Source organism: Ceratosolen solmsi, unplaced genomic scaffold (genome assembly GCF_000503995.2).
Source record: "Ceratosolen solmsi marchali unplaced genomic scaffold, CerSol_1.0 scaffold29, whole genome shotgun sequence".
Classification (NCBI taxonomy): Eukaryota; Metazoa; Arthropoda; class Insecta; order Hymenoptera; family Agaonidae; genus Ceratosolen; species Ceratosolen solmsi.
In genome coordinates this window covers 8825172-8843109 of record NW_011948417.1, presented here as the reverse complement: position 1 = coordinate 8843109, position 17938 = coordinate 8825172, and the positions used below count along the sequence as shown (strand labels likewise).

At 26.8% G+C, this 17938-nt stretch overlaps 1 protein-coding gene across 4 annotated transcripts; it reads right to left on the bottom strand.

Moving 5' to 3' along the window:
* Positions 1–5617: 5617 nt before the first annotated feature.
* Positions 5618–15096, bottom strand: LOC105359806 (uncharacterized). Of its 4 annotated transcripts, none has more exons than XM_011496502.1 (4): positions 15058–15096; positions 9208–9979; positions 7936–9147; positions 5618–6170 (listed from the first exon to the last, which is right to left on the bottom strand). In XM_011496502.1, exons 1-4 carry the CDS (start codon positions 15058–15060, stop codon positions 5650–5652), a joined length of 2508 nt encoding a protein of 835 aa, XP_011494804.1. In that variant the 5' UTR covers positions 15061–15096; the 3' UTR covers positions 5618–5649. The 4 variants fall into 4 exon arrangements, with proteins under 4 accessions (XP_011494804.1, XP_011494803.1, XP_011494805.1 ...); XM_011496501.1 differs by having other exon boundaries at positions 7936–9498; positions 9556–9979; XM_011496503.1 differs by having other exon boundaries at positions 7936–9498; positions 9568–9979.
* Positions 15097–17938: the final 2842 nt, after the last annotated feature.

The following is a 17938-nucleotide window of genomic DNA, read 5'->3' as shown; positions in this document are numbered from 1 at the left end:
TTTTCTAACGTTCAATTCTATAATTGCGAAAAATTAATTTTAGCCACCTATTTATCCTATACTTTATAAATTTAATTATAGATTGAATGAAAATATTAGAGAAATAATATGTTGTTTTTTTTTTTTTTTTAATATACAGTTATTTGATTTTTATAAAAATTATAAAGTTTATGTAATATTTCATTTTTACAAAGTTGCTGATAATCTTGTATTAATAATTTTATGTCAATAATATTAATAATTTCATTGTCCAATTATTTTATTATTGTTTTACACAAAAATTAATAAAATACTATGTTAAGAATTGTTGTAATTCATCAATATTGTACATAACCATTTCACATTACTCTTCAGATATTGTACATTGTTTCGTGTGTGGATTTCCTAAATTGGTTATTCATTAAGTTTAAAATGCTTTCTCATAACTCCGTATGCATTTCCTTTTTCATATAAAATGCGACATGTATAAAGATTATTATGCTGAAATTGTAACAATAAAATTACTGTTTGTAACAAGCATTTTAGAACATAATGTATTCAATTATATTAATAATTGTACTGTTACTTTCATAAAATGCATATATTTCGTATTCCAGGATGTGATGCAAGTGAAAATATAATTACGTCACGCATATATATATATATATATATATATATATATATGCGAAAAGCCATGGTTCTCTGTAGTTTTTACAATTTTGAAATAAAATTTATAATGTATAATTTTAATTTATAATTTTTTAGAAATTATTACGCATACTATGTATCTACACTGTTTGATTAAGAATTTTTCATTATTATTTATGAAATAACTTTATTGTTATTTTAATAAGTTTTATTATATTTGTGTTATGTAATTTTTAATTAAGAAAAAAATATCATTTTTACACATAGGGCAATAACTATATTCTATAATGACCTAAGAAAATGTTCAAAAACTACACCGAACATTATTTACAACACAAAAGAATTCGATTTTTCCATGAATGCAATGTAATAATTTTCGCCCATTATATCCGCACATACATTGTTTCCATAGAGCTAAGCATATCATCTTTCTCAATATAGTTCATCATTGTCTATCAGACTACTTTCTTTTCTTTGACGTTTATAAAGCAACACATTTACCACACGAATCTTAATCTCTCTTTCACTTAATGTCAGTAATTTTATTTTTATATCCTCTATTGGATAGCGCTACTTTAAATATTCTCTCTGCATAATCATTAGTGGAATTTGCCAATGACAATCGTTTATAATTACTATATTTTAATGTAATCAAATGTTATATAAAACTCAAGTGCACGATTAACGCTCGCAATATAACTCAGCTCACCCATTCAACTCTATTCACTTCTATTCAAATTCACGATGTTTATCTTTAAAGTATAATGATTCTAGCAATAAATCGCCAATTAAAACATTAAAATAATGCATTTTATGAAATAGCGATAGCGTTGGCGACCGCAACAGCGATTGAATATTAACACTGTTCATTTCCTAGTGCATCAGAGACTTGACAATGAAGGTTCCGCCTTCGACTTGCTACCTTCAATCATGATTCGGACGCTTGTCCGATAAGCATTATGGAGCAACCCTTGGGCATAAGGCGTGGCAGGTTGGATGCAGGGAATCATTGGACTACAATGCCTGAGGTAAGGTGAAACAATATAATAAAATAAAGTAAAGTTTATTAGAAGGTATTTTTTAGACGATGAGAAATCTTGGAGCTGAACCAGCTGAACCAAGCTTAACGTGCGAAAATTTGCATTCTATGAATATCTACGATGAGATGATCATATAATAACTGGTGATATGTGTGAGTACCACAATGTGCGGGAGTATTTATATGTGGGTAGCACTGACTTTTAGTGAGAATTCATATTCAGAGGGAATATCATGGAGGTGTCCTCTGTTTATATATGTTTTACCGTCGTTTTATGTAATATGTACGAATTCAATAGCTATAAATGCATATAAATTACATTACACTTTTAAAATGCCTCACGATTATTACTGTTTGCATTAATTTTTTTAACAACGATATTGGCTACAAATAATGAATCTCATAAAGTTAAGATAAATCTAATGTCGAATATTTCCAGTGAAAATATTTTGAATGCAACTATCGCAACAGGCGGAGAGATTAATAAAAATATTTTTATATAAAACTAAAGAAGGATAGAAGACGTTAAAAATCGTTCTAATAATTTTTTGGACATTGTCAAAACATAATATTGGAATAATTAATTTAAACTTATAAGATGTCATATTTTGATTTGTAAATATATTTTAATAAATTGATTCTATTAGATTTAATTGGAAATAAGAATTTTCTTGAGACAATGACGGCACCTGCAGACGAAAAAGTAAATTTTCGAAGTTGAAAATGATACCTGTAAGCCGACACGAGCAATCCACTAGGTTAATACATACGTAGATAATAAAGTTATGTCAAATCATCTTTGAAAAGAATTCCAACATCATAATACAATTATAATAAAATAATCATTATATTCTATATCTATAAAATTCTTGTCAACCTAATTTGTAATTTTACATCATTTTTTACACTTTGACAATTTACTATTAAATGCTCTAATTTATATATATATATATATATATATATATATATTTACCTGTTAATTTTCAGTTGATACATTATAAATCTATATAAATTTCATCTCCAGGCTAAGAAGATATCATTAAAAATATATTTATTTACTATCCACTTTTTTTAACAAGAAAAAAAGCGCTTATTACATTATCACAAATAGAGCGTTAATATAGCAAAGAAAATATTGTCACTGCCCCTGAATACGGCAGCAACGTTCTCTTCGATGCATATTACTATACAGTGAATGCAGGGGTGACAAAAATTACGCATTATAATAATTATAATTATTTGTCTGACAAAGCAGTACTAGCAATAATTATATGTTTATAAACAAAAAATACTTAATAAATTTTTCAATAATTTACTGATATATTGAATTAGAAATAGATTTTTTCTTTCCCAATCACTCTTTCACTACCTATTGTTACTTAAACAATTTTTACTTGAACAATAATTGGCTAATATGAATTTTCCAAAAGAACTTCTCTTAAGGGACTATTTTATAATTTAATAGCCAACTTTGATTGTTAAATCCATCATTACCTAATATTTATGTACCTATTACATTTTCCAAATATAAAACGTACTACAATATTAAAAATAAAGATATCGGTAAAATTTTTATTCATGCGATAATAATAAATTTTAAATAAAAGGCTATTTTTAGCAAACAGTTATTTCCAAGATTTCGAAACTACAAAGCCTTCCAGAATTTTGTATCACATACAGATTTTCCAACAGCTCCAAAGTATAAAATTACTTTATAATTTAATGATATATAATCCTTAACATAACAAACATTTCCAAAATTTTGAATTATTACGAAACTAGAAGTCGACTTCAAGAAAATGTTTGGTGCACAAATCACCATAATTCATACGTTTTTTTTACTGATTTCAACTGACCTTATAAAACTACATGAAGGCCAGAAACAAAAATACAGAAATATAATATGATAATGGTTTTGAATTTGTAAAGCATATATTTTTGCAATAACATTAACCTTTAGCCTTTCTTGCAGATTAATTTCAGTTATCTCAACAAATTTTAATAAATATTGAACATCGTATGTTTTGTGTCAAATAATAAAACAATAATTATTGATTATGCAATTTTATTGGAAATGTAATTATTAAAGTTCATTTTTATTGTTAATATAATTAGCATTTTTTGTACCTAGAATGTATAAATTCCTCTATTCAACTCCCAACAAGGAGTTCTAATACAAGGAAATTTACATTGTATATTACGGATTCTTTTATTTTATTTTAACTTTTCGGCTATTCATCAAAGACTCGTGAAAATATAATTGTAACGTCTGAATATTTCATTTAATAATAAATAAATATATTAAAGCATAATATATTTTAAATACAATACTATATTATTAAATATTACTTACCGAATGAACTACTTGCATTTCCTATTTCTCAAGTAGTCTATTCGTAGATGCAATCCATTTATGAATTTATTACGTACAATCCATGTATTTTATATTGTTCATGTAACGTTGCATTCTCTATTATCAAGAATTAAAATTCCATATGAGCAATATTGTATCTAATTATCAGTAATTACATTTATTTTAATTAATGCAATGTTTTTCCTGTAATTATTCTACGATTTGCTTTCAATTTTTATATACAGATTTACAAACTTAATAATTATTAAATTATACCTGCTAAATAATTTCTTTACTAAATATTTCTATGATTTTATGGTATAGTTACTTGCAACAATTACATTTTAGATTGTAACATAATACCGATAGGTGTAAAAAATATGTTTAGAAAAAAATTAACTAACGAAATTATAATAATAAACAGTTAAAATATGCCATTCATTTTTGATTATATAAATTTATTGATAACAAATAATATTCACAATAATAAATGTATAATTAATATACACTAATGACTAAACATTAAAACAAGCTATTTTTACGACCGCAAATTAATTTCTAAATTAATATCATTTTTATTAGCTATTTCGTTAAATCATATAAGTATTTATCTCTATTTATATTAACTTTATATATCGATTTAATACTTTCGTTCTTATTTTGTTTAAATCTTTTAGATTTTGTCAATAAAGCTTGATATTGCATATACAAGCTTTTCAATTATTAATAAGCTCTCTGTAAAACAGAATTAGCCACTACTATTAGAAAATTATATTTACAATGGTTGATATAAATATAGTAAAATTAAAGTAAAATATAAGCTTATAATGTTTATAATTATGCGTGAACAATCGAAGCTTGATATCCGTAAAGTCTTCAAAAACATAATTTTTATATCATGAAATACATAGATTAGAAAAATATTGTATCATACAATAAAGTTGCTTCTTAATCTTATTATCTTAATCTTACACAGACTATGACAAACTATATTTGTAAAATAGAATAATTAATTATATAATTAATATATAACTGCTTTCAATATAGTACACCGATATAATAGTGCATTATCTGAATTATGTAATTAATGCAAAATCTTTGCACATACAATTTATAGACATCACGATGACACTTATAGACATACCAATATGCATTATATTTACATGAAATTGGTTTCTTTCATAAAAATTTGTCTCTTCAGTAACAAAATGTCTATATTACATGCAATGATTTTTATTAATCGATACATAAAAATTGTTTAATTATGAAAAAATAAAGAAAAAAGAAAAAAAGAAAAACAAAATAATACATAATACAGTCGACTATTTGAATAGCAATTAATTATACATAAACTCTTAATGAAAAAAATAAATAATTACAAGTTACAAAATATCCTCTGTTCTTAAACATCTATGCATTATATTGTAAAATAAACATTGAAAAAATTATTTTAAAAGTTCATTCCGTTAAAACAAAAAATTATACGTTAAACATAAAAACGTGCAATGGCTATACTACTATTATAAATCTCCAATTACGAAAAAAAAAAAAAAAAAACAAACAAACAAAGAAACAAACAAACAAACAAACTTGTAAATAATAATAAATTAGGGGGGTTCTTCTAGATTTTCTAGGGCATCTTGACAGATAAGAATCTTGATCTGTCGCCCACTTTCGGTGCGAATCGCAAGTTAACTTTTTCTTTGCCTTCCTCGCCCACTTCCAAAAACGTGTTCCAGTCTACCAGGAAGTAAAGTCCAGTCTTCGGTCTTGTAGGTATAACCGGGTCCGGCTCCGCTGTGCTTCCTCCAAACGAGGCCTCGAGGTCAGGTAAATTTGCGTCGGCAACCTTAGCCGAATTTTCATCAGCTGTGTTGTTAGTATAATCATTGATGTCGAAGGTATCGAAGAAACTAGATTTTGTGCTGTTCTCAGAAGTCGAGGATGACTCGGCCGAGGTGACGGTATTGCTGCTGTCACTCTCGGTTTTATTCAGATAGTCCGAAATGTCAAAAGTGTCGAAGAATGAGGGTTGTGTTGCTTGGGTGGTGACAGTAGATGATATGGATGACTGAGATATTTTTGGCTCTTTTGAATTATCCCCAACTAGTGGCGAGGATGTTATGGATTCCGAGAATGAACCGGATGATTCTAAAAAAACATTCAGTTATATATTTTACCATCTATTTATCGTATAGGATTATAAATTCGGCGAATCTATAAGATTTCATAATGTACAATGGGAATATTATTTTTAATTATAAAAATAGATGTGCGTGAAGAAAATTTTCCGTCAATACTAATTTATTAATATACCGTTTAAAAATCACACCAATTATTAATTATCTCAAGCTCAATATGTACAATTGTTTCTATTGCATTATCATTTGCTAATCTAATTATTAAACTATTCAAGAATTTCTACTATTTATATAATTTCCAAATCAATCCTTTCCTCATTACACTATTAGTATAATTTAGTACAATTTAATAACAATCAAATTTAATATTCCAATATATACATTTTTATACACAGATATTGTAAACTTAAAATAACTTATACTTTATAATTCAATATTATCTTATACTTAATAATGTTTGAGTAATAGATTAAATTAAAAATAGTTAAAAATATTGATATATTGTCTATCGATTTAAGTAGCATAAACAACGTGAAAGATAAATAATGTGCAAATAAAAATAAGGCCAAGAAATTTTTAAGAATAATTATAGAATTATATTACCTGATTTAATATACTATATTTATTACGTTTAAGATTTAAATTTTTCGTTACGGCCCTCTTGTAATAAATAGATAATTAAATTATTTATAAGCATGCGATAGTTTTTTTAAATGAGTTATTCCAACATAATGATTGAATTGAGTTAGTATTATTATTATTATTTTTTTTTTAAATAGTTGAAAAGAAAACAGATATTAATAGTTACAGACAGAATTAATTGGCGATTATTAAATGGCGATATTGTGATAATATTGTTGAAATGAACATTGAAAGGCAAAGGATACACATTGTGAATGATAATACAATAAATCAGTGGCAAAATAGAATACTTAATTAAGACTAAAACAAGTTCAATAATCCACCAATTTTGTCTTTTGATTATTCAAGTTCGTTTTTTCTTTTTGTTTTTTGCTTTCGTCTATAAAAAATAATTAGTATAATTCATAGTAGGGTGCGAATAAATTTGCAATTCATATTTACTTGTCTTAATATCTACAATTCTTAATATCTCAATCTACATATCACAAATAATGCTACAATGAAATATTGCAATATCAGTGGACTATGATGACATTATAAATTTTTTTTTTTTTTTTTTTTTTTTTTTTTTTTTTTATAAAGATCATTAATTATATTTCCATTCGTGATAAGCACTACGAAAAATCCTCTTTATATACAAACAAGTATGGGATTCACAGTATCGGGATTGATCATACGAAACGTAATAACATAAATGTATTTGCATTTTGTATTAGATAAAATCGACAATATGAAATTACTAAAGTAAATTATTAAAGTAGTCATCGTCATCGTAATATAATCAGAAAGAATTTATATAGACGCAATATGGTTAGTGTGAATAATTATTTCCAAAGCACACTTACGTATGTGATGGAGAATGAAGAAAAAGGCATGCTATAACAATAATGCTCGGTTGTTGTTAAACCACAAATGGTAGAGAAAACATACGCAGGCCAAATAATCAAATGGATAATCGTAGCTCGGGTTAGATAGATTTCGTAAGAGTTAGTCGCGCGATCAGTCAACGGCCGTTTGCCTGAGCTCCCTGGTGAATGATGTTAGCAAACCCTTCATCTTCCTCAGTCCCCCAATGATCCTCCGAACCCAAAGCTCTGACATCTCTACGAGATAAATCATAAATCTTTTAATACCGGTTGTAGCTATGACGGATGGCGTTGTTTCATCTAAATCAGCTAACGTCGAAGTCGCTGTACTCGTGCTCGTGGACGTTACTTGCGCCTGTTGCCTCTTCACTTCGTTCTTCAAACTGTTTTTATAATTATTTAAAATGGCCTCCAGCTTAAGCGGATCAGGACCATTTTCAAGGGATTTTGTATTTGATAGAAGATCGTTAGCTATGTCTTGGACATCTTGTACATTAGCTCTGCCTTCTTGAACCATTCTTACCGTATTCAGCAGATTTTTTATCTTATTATTTTGTTCCTTATCCTCAATTGCACTTTCGTAAGGTTTGAATATATGCTCGCTCGACAAAGTCGTTTGCTCGACAATCTTTGAGCTCTGGGTTTGAAAATTGATGTCCTCCTTGAATTTAGACTCTCCTCTTTGACTCGTCTTAATTAGCCCTATATTTTCTAAAATTCTTTTCATATTTTCAGGCACAGCGTCGATTAAGGAAGGCCTTTTCGTTGTTTGCAACTGTTGCATTGCCTTTTCGTTTCGACTTGCTCCAATTCCCAATCCAAACCTCGCCAAGAAGTTACGAAAATCTTTATCTCGAACGGAGGAAGTTGGTAAGGGTTTGAAACGAGTATATGAATTGATAATTGCCGTAACTGTCGTTGACTTTGGAGTTGTAAATGCCGGTATATCATTTTGATTATGAGATTGTAATCCAAACTGTTTGAAAAGTAATTGTATATCTGGCGATAAATTTTTGATATTATCTTTCATTTTTAACGATGATGACGCGATTGAATTATTGTGTAATGTATTCGATAAATTCGATCTTACTGCTTCCAATTTCGAATTCTGATTGTTACTATGGGAATGGATATTTAATTGCGAATCAATAGTATTTTTCATAAATTTAATGCTATTCTTCGGATCAGTGGACTTTATTGGCTCAAGACCAATTGATTTCAATAATAATTCAACATCTTGTCTCATCGGCGTAGATTTGACAGTTGTGCTTGTTACGTTGATTATAATTGCCTCGTTATTAACATTAGAATATGTAGTTTCTTGATTAATCATCGCGCTCGGTGTTACGAAAATTGGTGCTGGCTTGATCGGCGCATCCGTAGGCACAAAAGCTGACATCGGCTCCCACAATGGATTATCTGGCATGGTTGTCTTATGGGTAGTGGTCGTGCTTGGTGGAGCGTAATACTGCCATTGATCTGACGATAAAATATTTTGCGTAGATTTATTTTGTACGATTGTCGTGTCTGGCTTATTACCAGTTGTTGGCTTCCTCGTCGACGTTGAGCTATAAATAATTTCCAGTCTAGGTGGACTTTGCGTACTCGTTCTATATCGTGAAAATGTGCCCTTATAAATCGGTCGCTTCGTTGCTATAGACGTTTGGGAAGCTTCGGCTCGTTGATCGATTAAATCAAAATTGAAATTATACTTTTGTGGTTCGAATTTCACATTGGTGTCATTTAAAACGTCAGCCATTGTTTTAAGATAATGAGCGTCCATTTTAACAGGAGCTCCAGAACTTTTATCGCCATTAACTTTCATATGAGCTGCAATCAATTGATGTATATTGTTAATAGAATTTTTAGATTGAAGAACATCATTACCTGAGTAAGTACTTGGATTGTAAGTAGCTTCGAGTCTCGTCGCTTTTTTATTATCTAAATCTCCGTCTTCGAGTATTTGCACAATAGGTGGCTTCGTATACAGATCTTTCAAATTTTCTGAGCTTTTGAGTTTGTAAGGCAGGACCACCATTAAAGCTCGCTGATAATCCGATCTCATCTTCTGAAGAGCTCCAAGAGTTTCGTCTTCAATAGATAACATATCCTTCGAAGTTATATTGTAAAGGATATTGACAATGTCGCCTCGACTAAGTTTCGGTAAGCTCGGATTGTTTCCAATCATTTTCTCAACTTCCTCGATCGTCCGATTGATCGAACCTTCGATTTCATATTGCGATGGCATAACTTTCTCAATTTCTAGAGAGGTACCGAAGCCTAATAAGGCTAGCAAGCATATGTGAACCAGCTTAAAATGGTAAAAAAAAAAAAACAAAAAAAAAAAAACAAAAAAAAGAAGAAGAAGAATGATTTAAATCAATGAATATTGTATTTTTATAAAAAATATCTTATAACAATATAAATTTATTGCATATATATATTTGTTTTATTATATAAATTTTATTTCATCTTTTCATCGTGTTTATTTTAATCAATAAGTACCACAAAGTCAAAATTTCTACTAAACATCTATATAAATGTATATAGATGAAAAGGAAAGTTTCTTAAATACCGCACATAAGAACAACATACTATGCATCCTATACATTATATAAATGTAAAATAAAATTTCGGAAATTAAAATCATTAAGTTTATTTTAAAAGAATAAAATTGTAAATTAATATTGTTAATAATACAATTCAATTAATATCTATTGCTTATTTCGTTAAGAATTTAAAATTGTATTTATATCTTTCTTTCTTAATTAGGCTTTAACATGTAAGTTATACAATCAAAGTATTATATATATTTTATAAATATTACTATAAATATACTCATATATTATAAAATTACTAATAAATTATTAATATTTCATGGTCTGAAAATGATCGTTCTAAAATTAATTCTTCTTTATTCTTTTTCAATAGATACCAATGTAACGCAATGTAAAAAACAAGATTTACATGACCTACATTTTATGCGAAGTTTAAAAAACTCAATAAATAACATTATGGTAAATTACATGCAAACATCATCGCATAAATGAAATACTCTTGTTAAAAAAAAAAGTCATGTTTATTACATATTACTCCTATGTATTACTTAACATTATCTTAGCATATACAATTTCCTTTTTGGAATAAGAATGAAATATTTATGAATACCTAAAAAAACATGTCTAATATCCTTGTATTCATCATAATATCATAAAATATGTACTACGTTTATGTGGGAAAAATATAAATGTCATATCTAATTAATATATATGTTATAAAATTACAAAAAAAAAAGTTTCAAACATTTATTTATTTTTATCTATGAATATCTTACAATTGTTAACATTTGAAAATAATTTAATTAAATCTATTTGATTACTTCACATGTACATTATATTAATTGTACAATTTTATACGTAAAACTATGTAGCTGCACATGTAATGATAATACAAAAAAAAAAAAAATTTTATTTAACAATATTATGAGCCACTAATATGCATACACATGCACCAAATTCGCACACGCGCATACCTAAATTTATTCTATTACTAACATTATACTGTGCAATACTAATTAACAGTATAACCAAATATTAAAACATTGATCGTTCATTTATAACGGGGATTATTATTATAACAACCTTATATAAAAGAGGTTAATATTGTTTAGCTATCTTATTATACTTAAAATTAATATTAAAATTATGAATAATTATTTAAAAATTGATTTAAATAATTAACAGGCAATTGCTTGTATTCAACTAACGAACTTATTTACACCACGGAAAGAGAGTAGTAATACAATAAAAAATATCTGCAAATTGTATTGATTTGTTCGATTGAACACATGTGTTGTCCTAGGACCAATTATTTTATCGATGCCTACTACAATCAATAACGGATTGTATAAATTATCCGAAATTCGCAGGCGGAGTTAAAGTTGTCAGTATTATTAATATAATGTGATGTGTATGTGTGAAATTCTTATGTTTTTTATTCTTACGATTTCAACGAGATCTTTGACCTCATGGATTTTGAGAAAGTTCAGTTGCCGAATGAGACGACACTAATCGTCGCTTAGATCGAGTCACATTACGCAGGCGATTATTACCGTTCCAATACGCTTATTTTCGTTCAATAAACAATATATTTTTCTAACAATATTTTCAGATATGTAAAGAGCCTAAGCCTACTGTTGTATAATTCTAGATTTTGCATACTCTTTAATATGGTAAGAATTTCTTTTAATTTTTTTTTTTTTGTTTTTTTTTTTTGTTTGTAATTTTCTCATTCTATTTATATTCAATACAAATGATTAATTGATAATATTTAAAAAATATTTTTACAATATATCATTAAAAGAACATATTTGTATTTTTACGGATACAATAATTTAGAATGAAATTTCATTAAAAATTTTAAATAGCTATATTTCATGGATAAAAGGTTTAAGAATTATCATTATAAATCATGAGTTTACGTGAAAATTATTATAATATACGTATGATAATGAAATATGTTTAAATAATGAAAATATGTTTTTTTTTTTTTTTTAAAATTTTTTTTTATTTTTTTTTTTTTTTTAGGTAATAATTGTAATGGTGGAAAATGTATTTACTGAATATTTTCTAATAACGTTATTTCTATTTAATATTTTCATTTTAGATGATATAGCCGATGATGTTATATGCCTTAAGAATAAATTATTGATTCTTGAATATTCGATGTATCGATGAATGTTGAAAATTTAGAAAAAAGTTATAAGCATATTTAGTTTATATAAGTGCAATTTTCATTTACAATTTAATTGATATCCGTAGACTATTATGATTTTTCTATAAATACAACAATAGGCAGTTAAATAGAAATATGTATATTATATTAACAAATGTGCTCGATATTTATACATGAACAATGAACGAAATCATCCTCTTTTACATTAAACTCATGAAATCGATTAAAATTTCAAGAAAATAATAAGTTTTGTTTTTATTTCTATTGAGGATGTTGAGTTTTGAGGATGAGAATTGTGAATCGATATAGTCGGTAATTTTCTACATAAAATAATGATTATAATTGTATAATGAAACTAATAACATTCGAATGTATACGCTACTTATGAAAATATTTCTATAACTAGCAAATAAATGAAATATTCATAATTATTTCTTAACGTGTTATTCAAATGAAGAACGAAAGTTTTTTATTGCCTGATTAAACTGAAATGGTTATTAGACGTTAAGTAATAGTATCACCTATGTAATTGTAAAAAAAATATATGTGATGTAAATAATCGTGCAAGCAACGAAGTATCGTAACTATGAATTATTTATTATAATATCAATTGAGTTTTTTTAACAGTTTCCAAGACTGTGTATGTAAAACATTTATTAAATTACAAAAAAATTTGTCTTCGAACTTGAACTATTGAATGTGCATTCATCCATTGATTTATTTGGCTTCTATTTATAAATAGTAGTGCACCGATGCATAAATGCATAGTGCAAAAAATATGAGATTTTCAAGATGAAAGATCTTACATTGATACAAAACACCATTTTGTCTTATAAAAGTATACCGTAAGAGAATGTTAAATTATTATAAATATTTCGTGTTTTTTTCTTCTTTTCTTTTATCAGTCGCGTAATTTTAAGAAACTTGATGTTTCATTTTCTCAGTTGATTGAGCGAGCCGATTTTATGAGAACATATAGAGTTAAATATCTGTAATAATGTCAATGATTTTATAATTAATTAAAAATTCCAGAATCATACGTATCACTTTCTTAAATAGTCGCTGTCAAGTGCCATACAAAATAACGCAACTTTCTATATGAACTAGAACGATATTAAATTTTCTTTTTATAACTTTCTATAAAGTAATTAATTTTTTTTTTCTCCTAAAAGATAAATATCAGTAAAAAGTTTAAAAAGTTGAGACACTAAATATTGTAATTCGCAGGAATTGCCTAAAGCAGTAAATATATTTCAGGCATCAAGGACTTTCGTGGCACGATTTTACATAATCTCTCTAAATCATTCTTATTTAATACAGTTTACAAAATATATAAACATGAAATACTATTTATATTTCATGGACAATTTAAATTTTTCTAGTGGCGAGAAAGAAAAGTTTGTCAACATACTGTTTTGCAGAAGCATTTTCAAGAGGCGTACGTGACACATTAATTACTACGAATAGCATAATTTTACTACGAAAAACAGAAAAGTTCACGCATTATTGTATTAAAAAAAAAAAAAAAAAAAAAAAAAAAAAAAAATCAACAGTAAATATTAATGCGTATTGCTTTTATAATTTTTCTTATATAATTTATATATGATTTCTAAACCTTAGATAAGGAATAATGATACATTTTGGCTTCGTTTTTTGTTAAAATAAAACGGAAAATTATTTATATTAATACAATATTCTTAATTTAGCATTTAGATTATTCAATACTAGATATATCAAGTTCTGTTTGAAGATTAATTCATTTTATAGAAAATGATTAAAAAACTTTTATATGTTCTTTGTTATATTATAATATTTGTCACAATATATATATATATATATATATATATATATATATATATACACACAATTCTGATAATCTATATTAAATTTTGAATTTAACTCGATTGAACTGGTTAGGAGACAGTTTTTTAAGACTCTTAATAATATGTATTTAATAAGATACAATAAATTATTCATTAATTAATTAAAGTATTGGAGCTGTTATTGAATAGCATATCGACACATTTATATTAAGCAAATTTATTTTTAAATAATCGAATTGTCAGCTTTTAGAGTGGAACGTTAAAACTTTAAAGAAATAAAAGTTCGTTCTATATAAATAATTTATCCTGCTTCAATGAGCAGATTTTTCATAACAAGTGAAAATATGCTCGGTAAACTGAACCCTTCGTTACGTCCTTATGTAAATAGTCTAAGCTGAAGTGAAAATTATTAAATCAATAAAATATGAAACAAGTAATCATGCGAACACTCAATCGCATTAATTTAGAAAGCGAATCTGGTACGCGCCGTAAAGAGAAGTGAATATCTTACTCTGGAGGTCAAAAACTAGTTGCATAAAATTTACATCCGTTAATGCAATCCGTTAATCTAAAATGCCAAATTCGCTGTGAAATTTTAAGAGACAATATGAGTAGCAACACTACGAATTATCTTATCAGTCACACCAGCCGTGCGAAATACTTATAACTTTAACTTTCATTCTTATAAAGCAAAACAATAACAAAACGAAAAAAAAAAAAAAAAAAAATTAAAAACAAAGAACAAATAAAATTAATAATAAAATAAAATACTGAAAAAGACAAATTCAGGATTCGGCACTCGCGCACGTAGTCACAATCTCCTGACACTCACCATCTCACTCCGGCAACGACTCTCTTGACGTGGGGTCAGTTACTCTGCAACTGACTGTCGGCGACCCGTCCGCTTTCAACTATACCTGCTTACTTTCCAACATCGCACTCTCTCTCTCTCTCTCTCTCTCTCTCTCTCTCTCTTCAAGCCGTTCGACTGGGAACGTTCACTCTTCCCCTTCCTACAGGATATCGACACGCGCAAACGTGTACATTAATATGTGCATACCGTATGGAAATCCGCGACTTTTCTTACAGCCGCTGATTTGTGTCAGAAGCTCAACATTGCTGTATGGCTTCAGCACTTTTGATTAGAATTTTCAGCGAGTGAACGACGGTGTTTTGCCTTTAATTAACGTGAGTTATGTATTAAACAATTTTGAAATCTTTTCGTCTAATTAATGCTAATAGAAAATAACCGTTCACTGTAATCATAACTATTAATTTCTTTACTTTGTATTTTTCACTAGAAGTCAATGGGGCAAATTTTCATTTTGTGACAAGATACAATTATAGTAAACGTAAATTTCCCCTCTGTCCGTAAATACAAAATTATTTAAGTAAGTGAAAATATAACGCTCGTTTATTTTTAAATAAATTTCACAACGTTATTTCTGTTCGTATTATGGTAATAGATAATTAATTGTGAGCAATTTCATTTCACAACGTTATTTCTGTTCGTATTATGGTAATAGATAATTGTGAGCAATTTAGTAATTTATTGGATGAAACATTTTTCATTATCAGCGACAAGCGAATCTTAAATGTATTAATTCAATAGTTAATTCCGAATTGATATTTTGAAGGGAATAGAACAAGTATTCAATTAGATAAAAAGACTAAAATAAAACAAAACAATAGTGAATTATAAATGATATCATAGTCTTTTATTGCAGGAGGTAAATTATTTGGCAGTTACACTATCCTTTATTGTTCGCATTGCAAATCTATTAATCTTAAAAATCAAATCTATTTGATACGATGTTATTAGTAATTCAAATGTTTTTAATACAAATGTTGAGTGTATTTCATATTGATTTTCTTTAATTTATTTTATATTATATTTTTTAATAAAAATTTAGTTTAAGAACATTGATAAACATAGTTTAAAAAATACCTACAACTCTGTTTGCTATAAATTTGAATAAACTAAAGAAATAAAATGCAATATTTATTCATGTGAATTATTGCTCACATGAATATAGAGATTCTTGCATTAATCATTCTCAATAAAAATTTCAAGACACAAAATTAGTAAAAAATGAATCCTATATTTCATAAAGCTCCAATATGTATATAAGCTATCTTAAATACTTGTAATTTTAATTTAAAAGTTAATCTTAATTTAAACATTAATTTAAAAATTAATCAATCTACAACTAATAAAAACTAATTAAACTTAAAACAATCAATAATACAATATTTTTATAAATTTGTACAAGAATAATATTTTTAATAAATTATATAATGTATGAATGCAAGTGCTCGATAAGTCGATAAGATTCAACGAAATATTAAAAAAAAAAAATGTTAATTAACAGTATGTAAATCAGTGTCTAATAAATTGTATTACCGAATGTTTAAAATTTTGATTGACATTATTTTTTTGTTAATTAAACGTGGATTTATAACAATAAGTTTATAACAATAAATCGAAAGATAAATGTAAATTTATGCTTTTGTGTCTATTCCTTTTGGATAAAATTATTTTTGGAATGGCATATTATTCAATAATCTTTTCACTTTATATGTTACAACAAAAAATTAATCAAAATTTCAACTATACAGTATTTATATGTAATTCAGTCATTGATATTTATCCGCTGCATGACAACGAATTCTTCCATTAATCTGATCTAATTGCAAGCAATTAATTATGTTGTTTGTAATATAAAACATAAACGGGAACGTATTATATAATGAACATAAAATTGAATTATTTTTTACAATTACTTTAAAGATATTTCATTTTATTTATTAAAAACTTGTTTGTTTTTTAATCTACGCACTATGTGTATAAATATATTTTATGTTGTGTTTATTTATTTTTATAAATATGCTATTATTTAAAAGTTATAATCGAAATATATATTATTGCCTAGAACGTGCGTTCGTTCACTTTTAGCGACAAGTTTTTTTTTTTGCTAAAAAACGATGCATGTGAGAACAGGTTAGGAAAAATAACGTATTTGCATTATATTAACCATTGGGTATAATTATAGATGTGATATTTTCATGTTATGGAAATAAAAAGAAAATAAAACCTTATGTACTTTATTATAGACTGTTAGACATTAGAAAAACGATCGGATGCGCGCGATTCATGTCACGTCGAGAGCCGATATCTATCGTTTCATATTCATTATATGTTGGTTGTAAAAACTATTTCTTTTTGTATTATATTGTGCATGTGGGTATTACTGCATACGCTTTATCTGCATTTGTATATGTCAAGTGTATGTGAGTAAAAAGTGTCGGTAATTGCGGTCTGTTTGATCATATAAAACATAGGATTCGTGCAATTCCTTTTTTATCTCCTGGTAATCCTTCACTGCCGTCAGGACATATCTGTATCAGTGGAAAGACGTCTGCTTGGTAATATAATATTTTCTATCTCGCATAATAATTCGCAAGCATAAGTAAAACAATTTTATTTTATTTACATAAATATGCATTTCTGCTTTCTTCAATTGGATTCAATTTTAACATGTAAGAGAACGGCAATAACCATAATGTGCAGAAAAGAAAATAGGTAATTCAATCAATACGATTCGTGCATTACTTTTTGCAAAACATTTTTTTGTTATGTGGGCTAAATATTTTCAGACGCTAAGCACTTACGTTAATTTAACACTCTATACAGGTAAAATTTTACGTTTCGT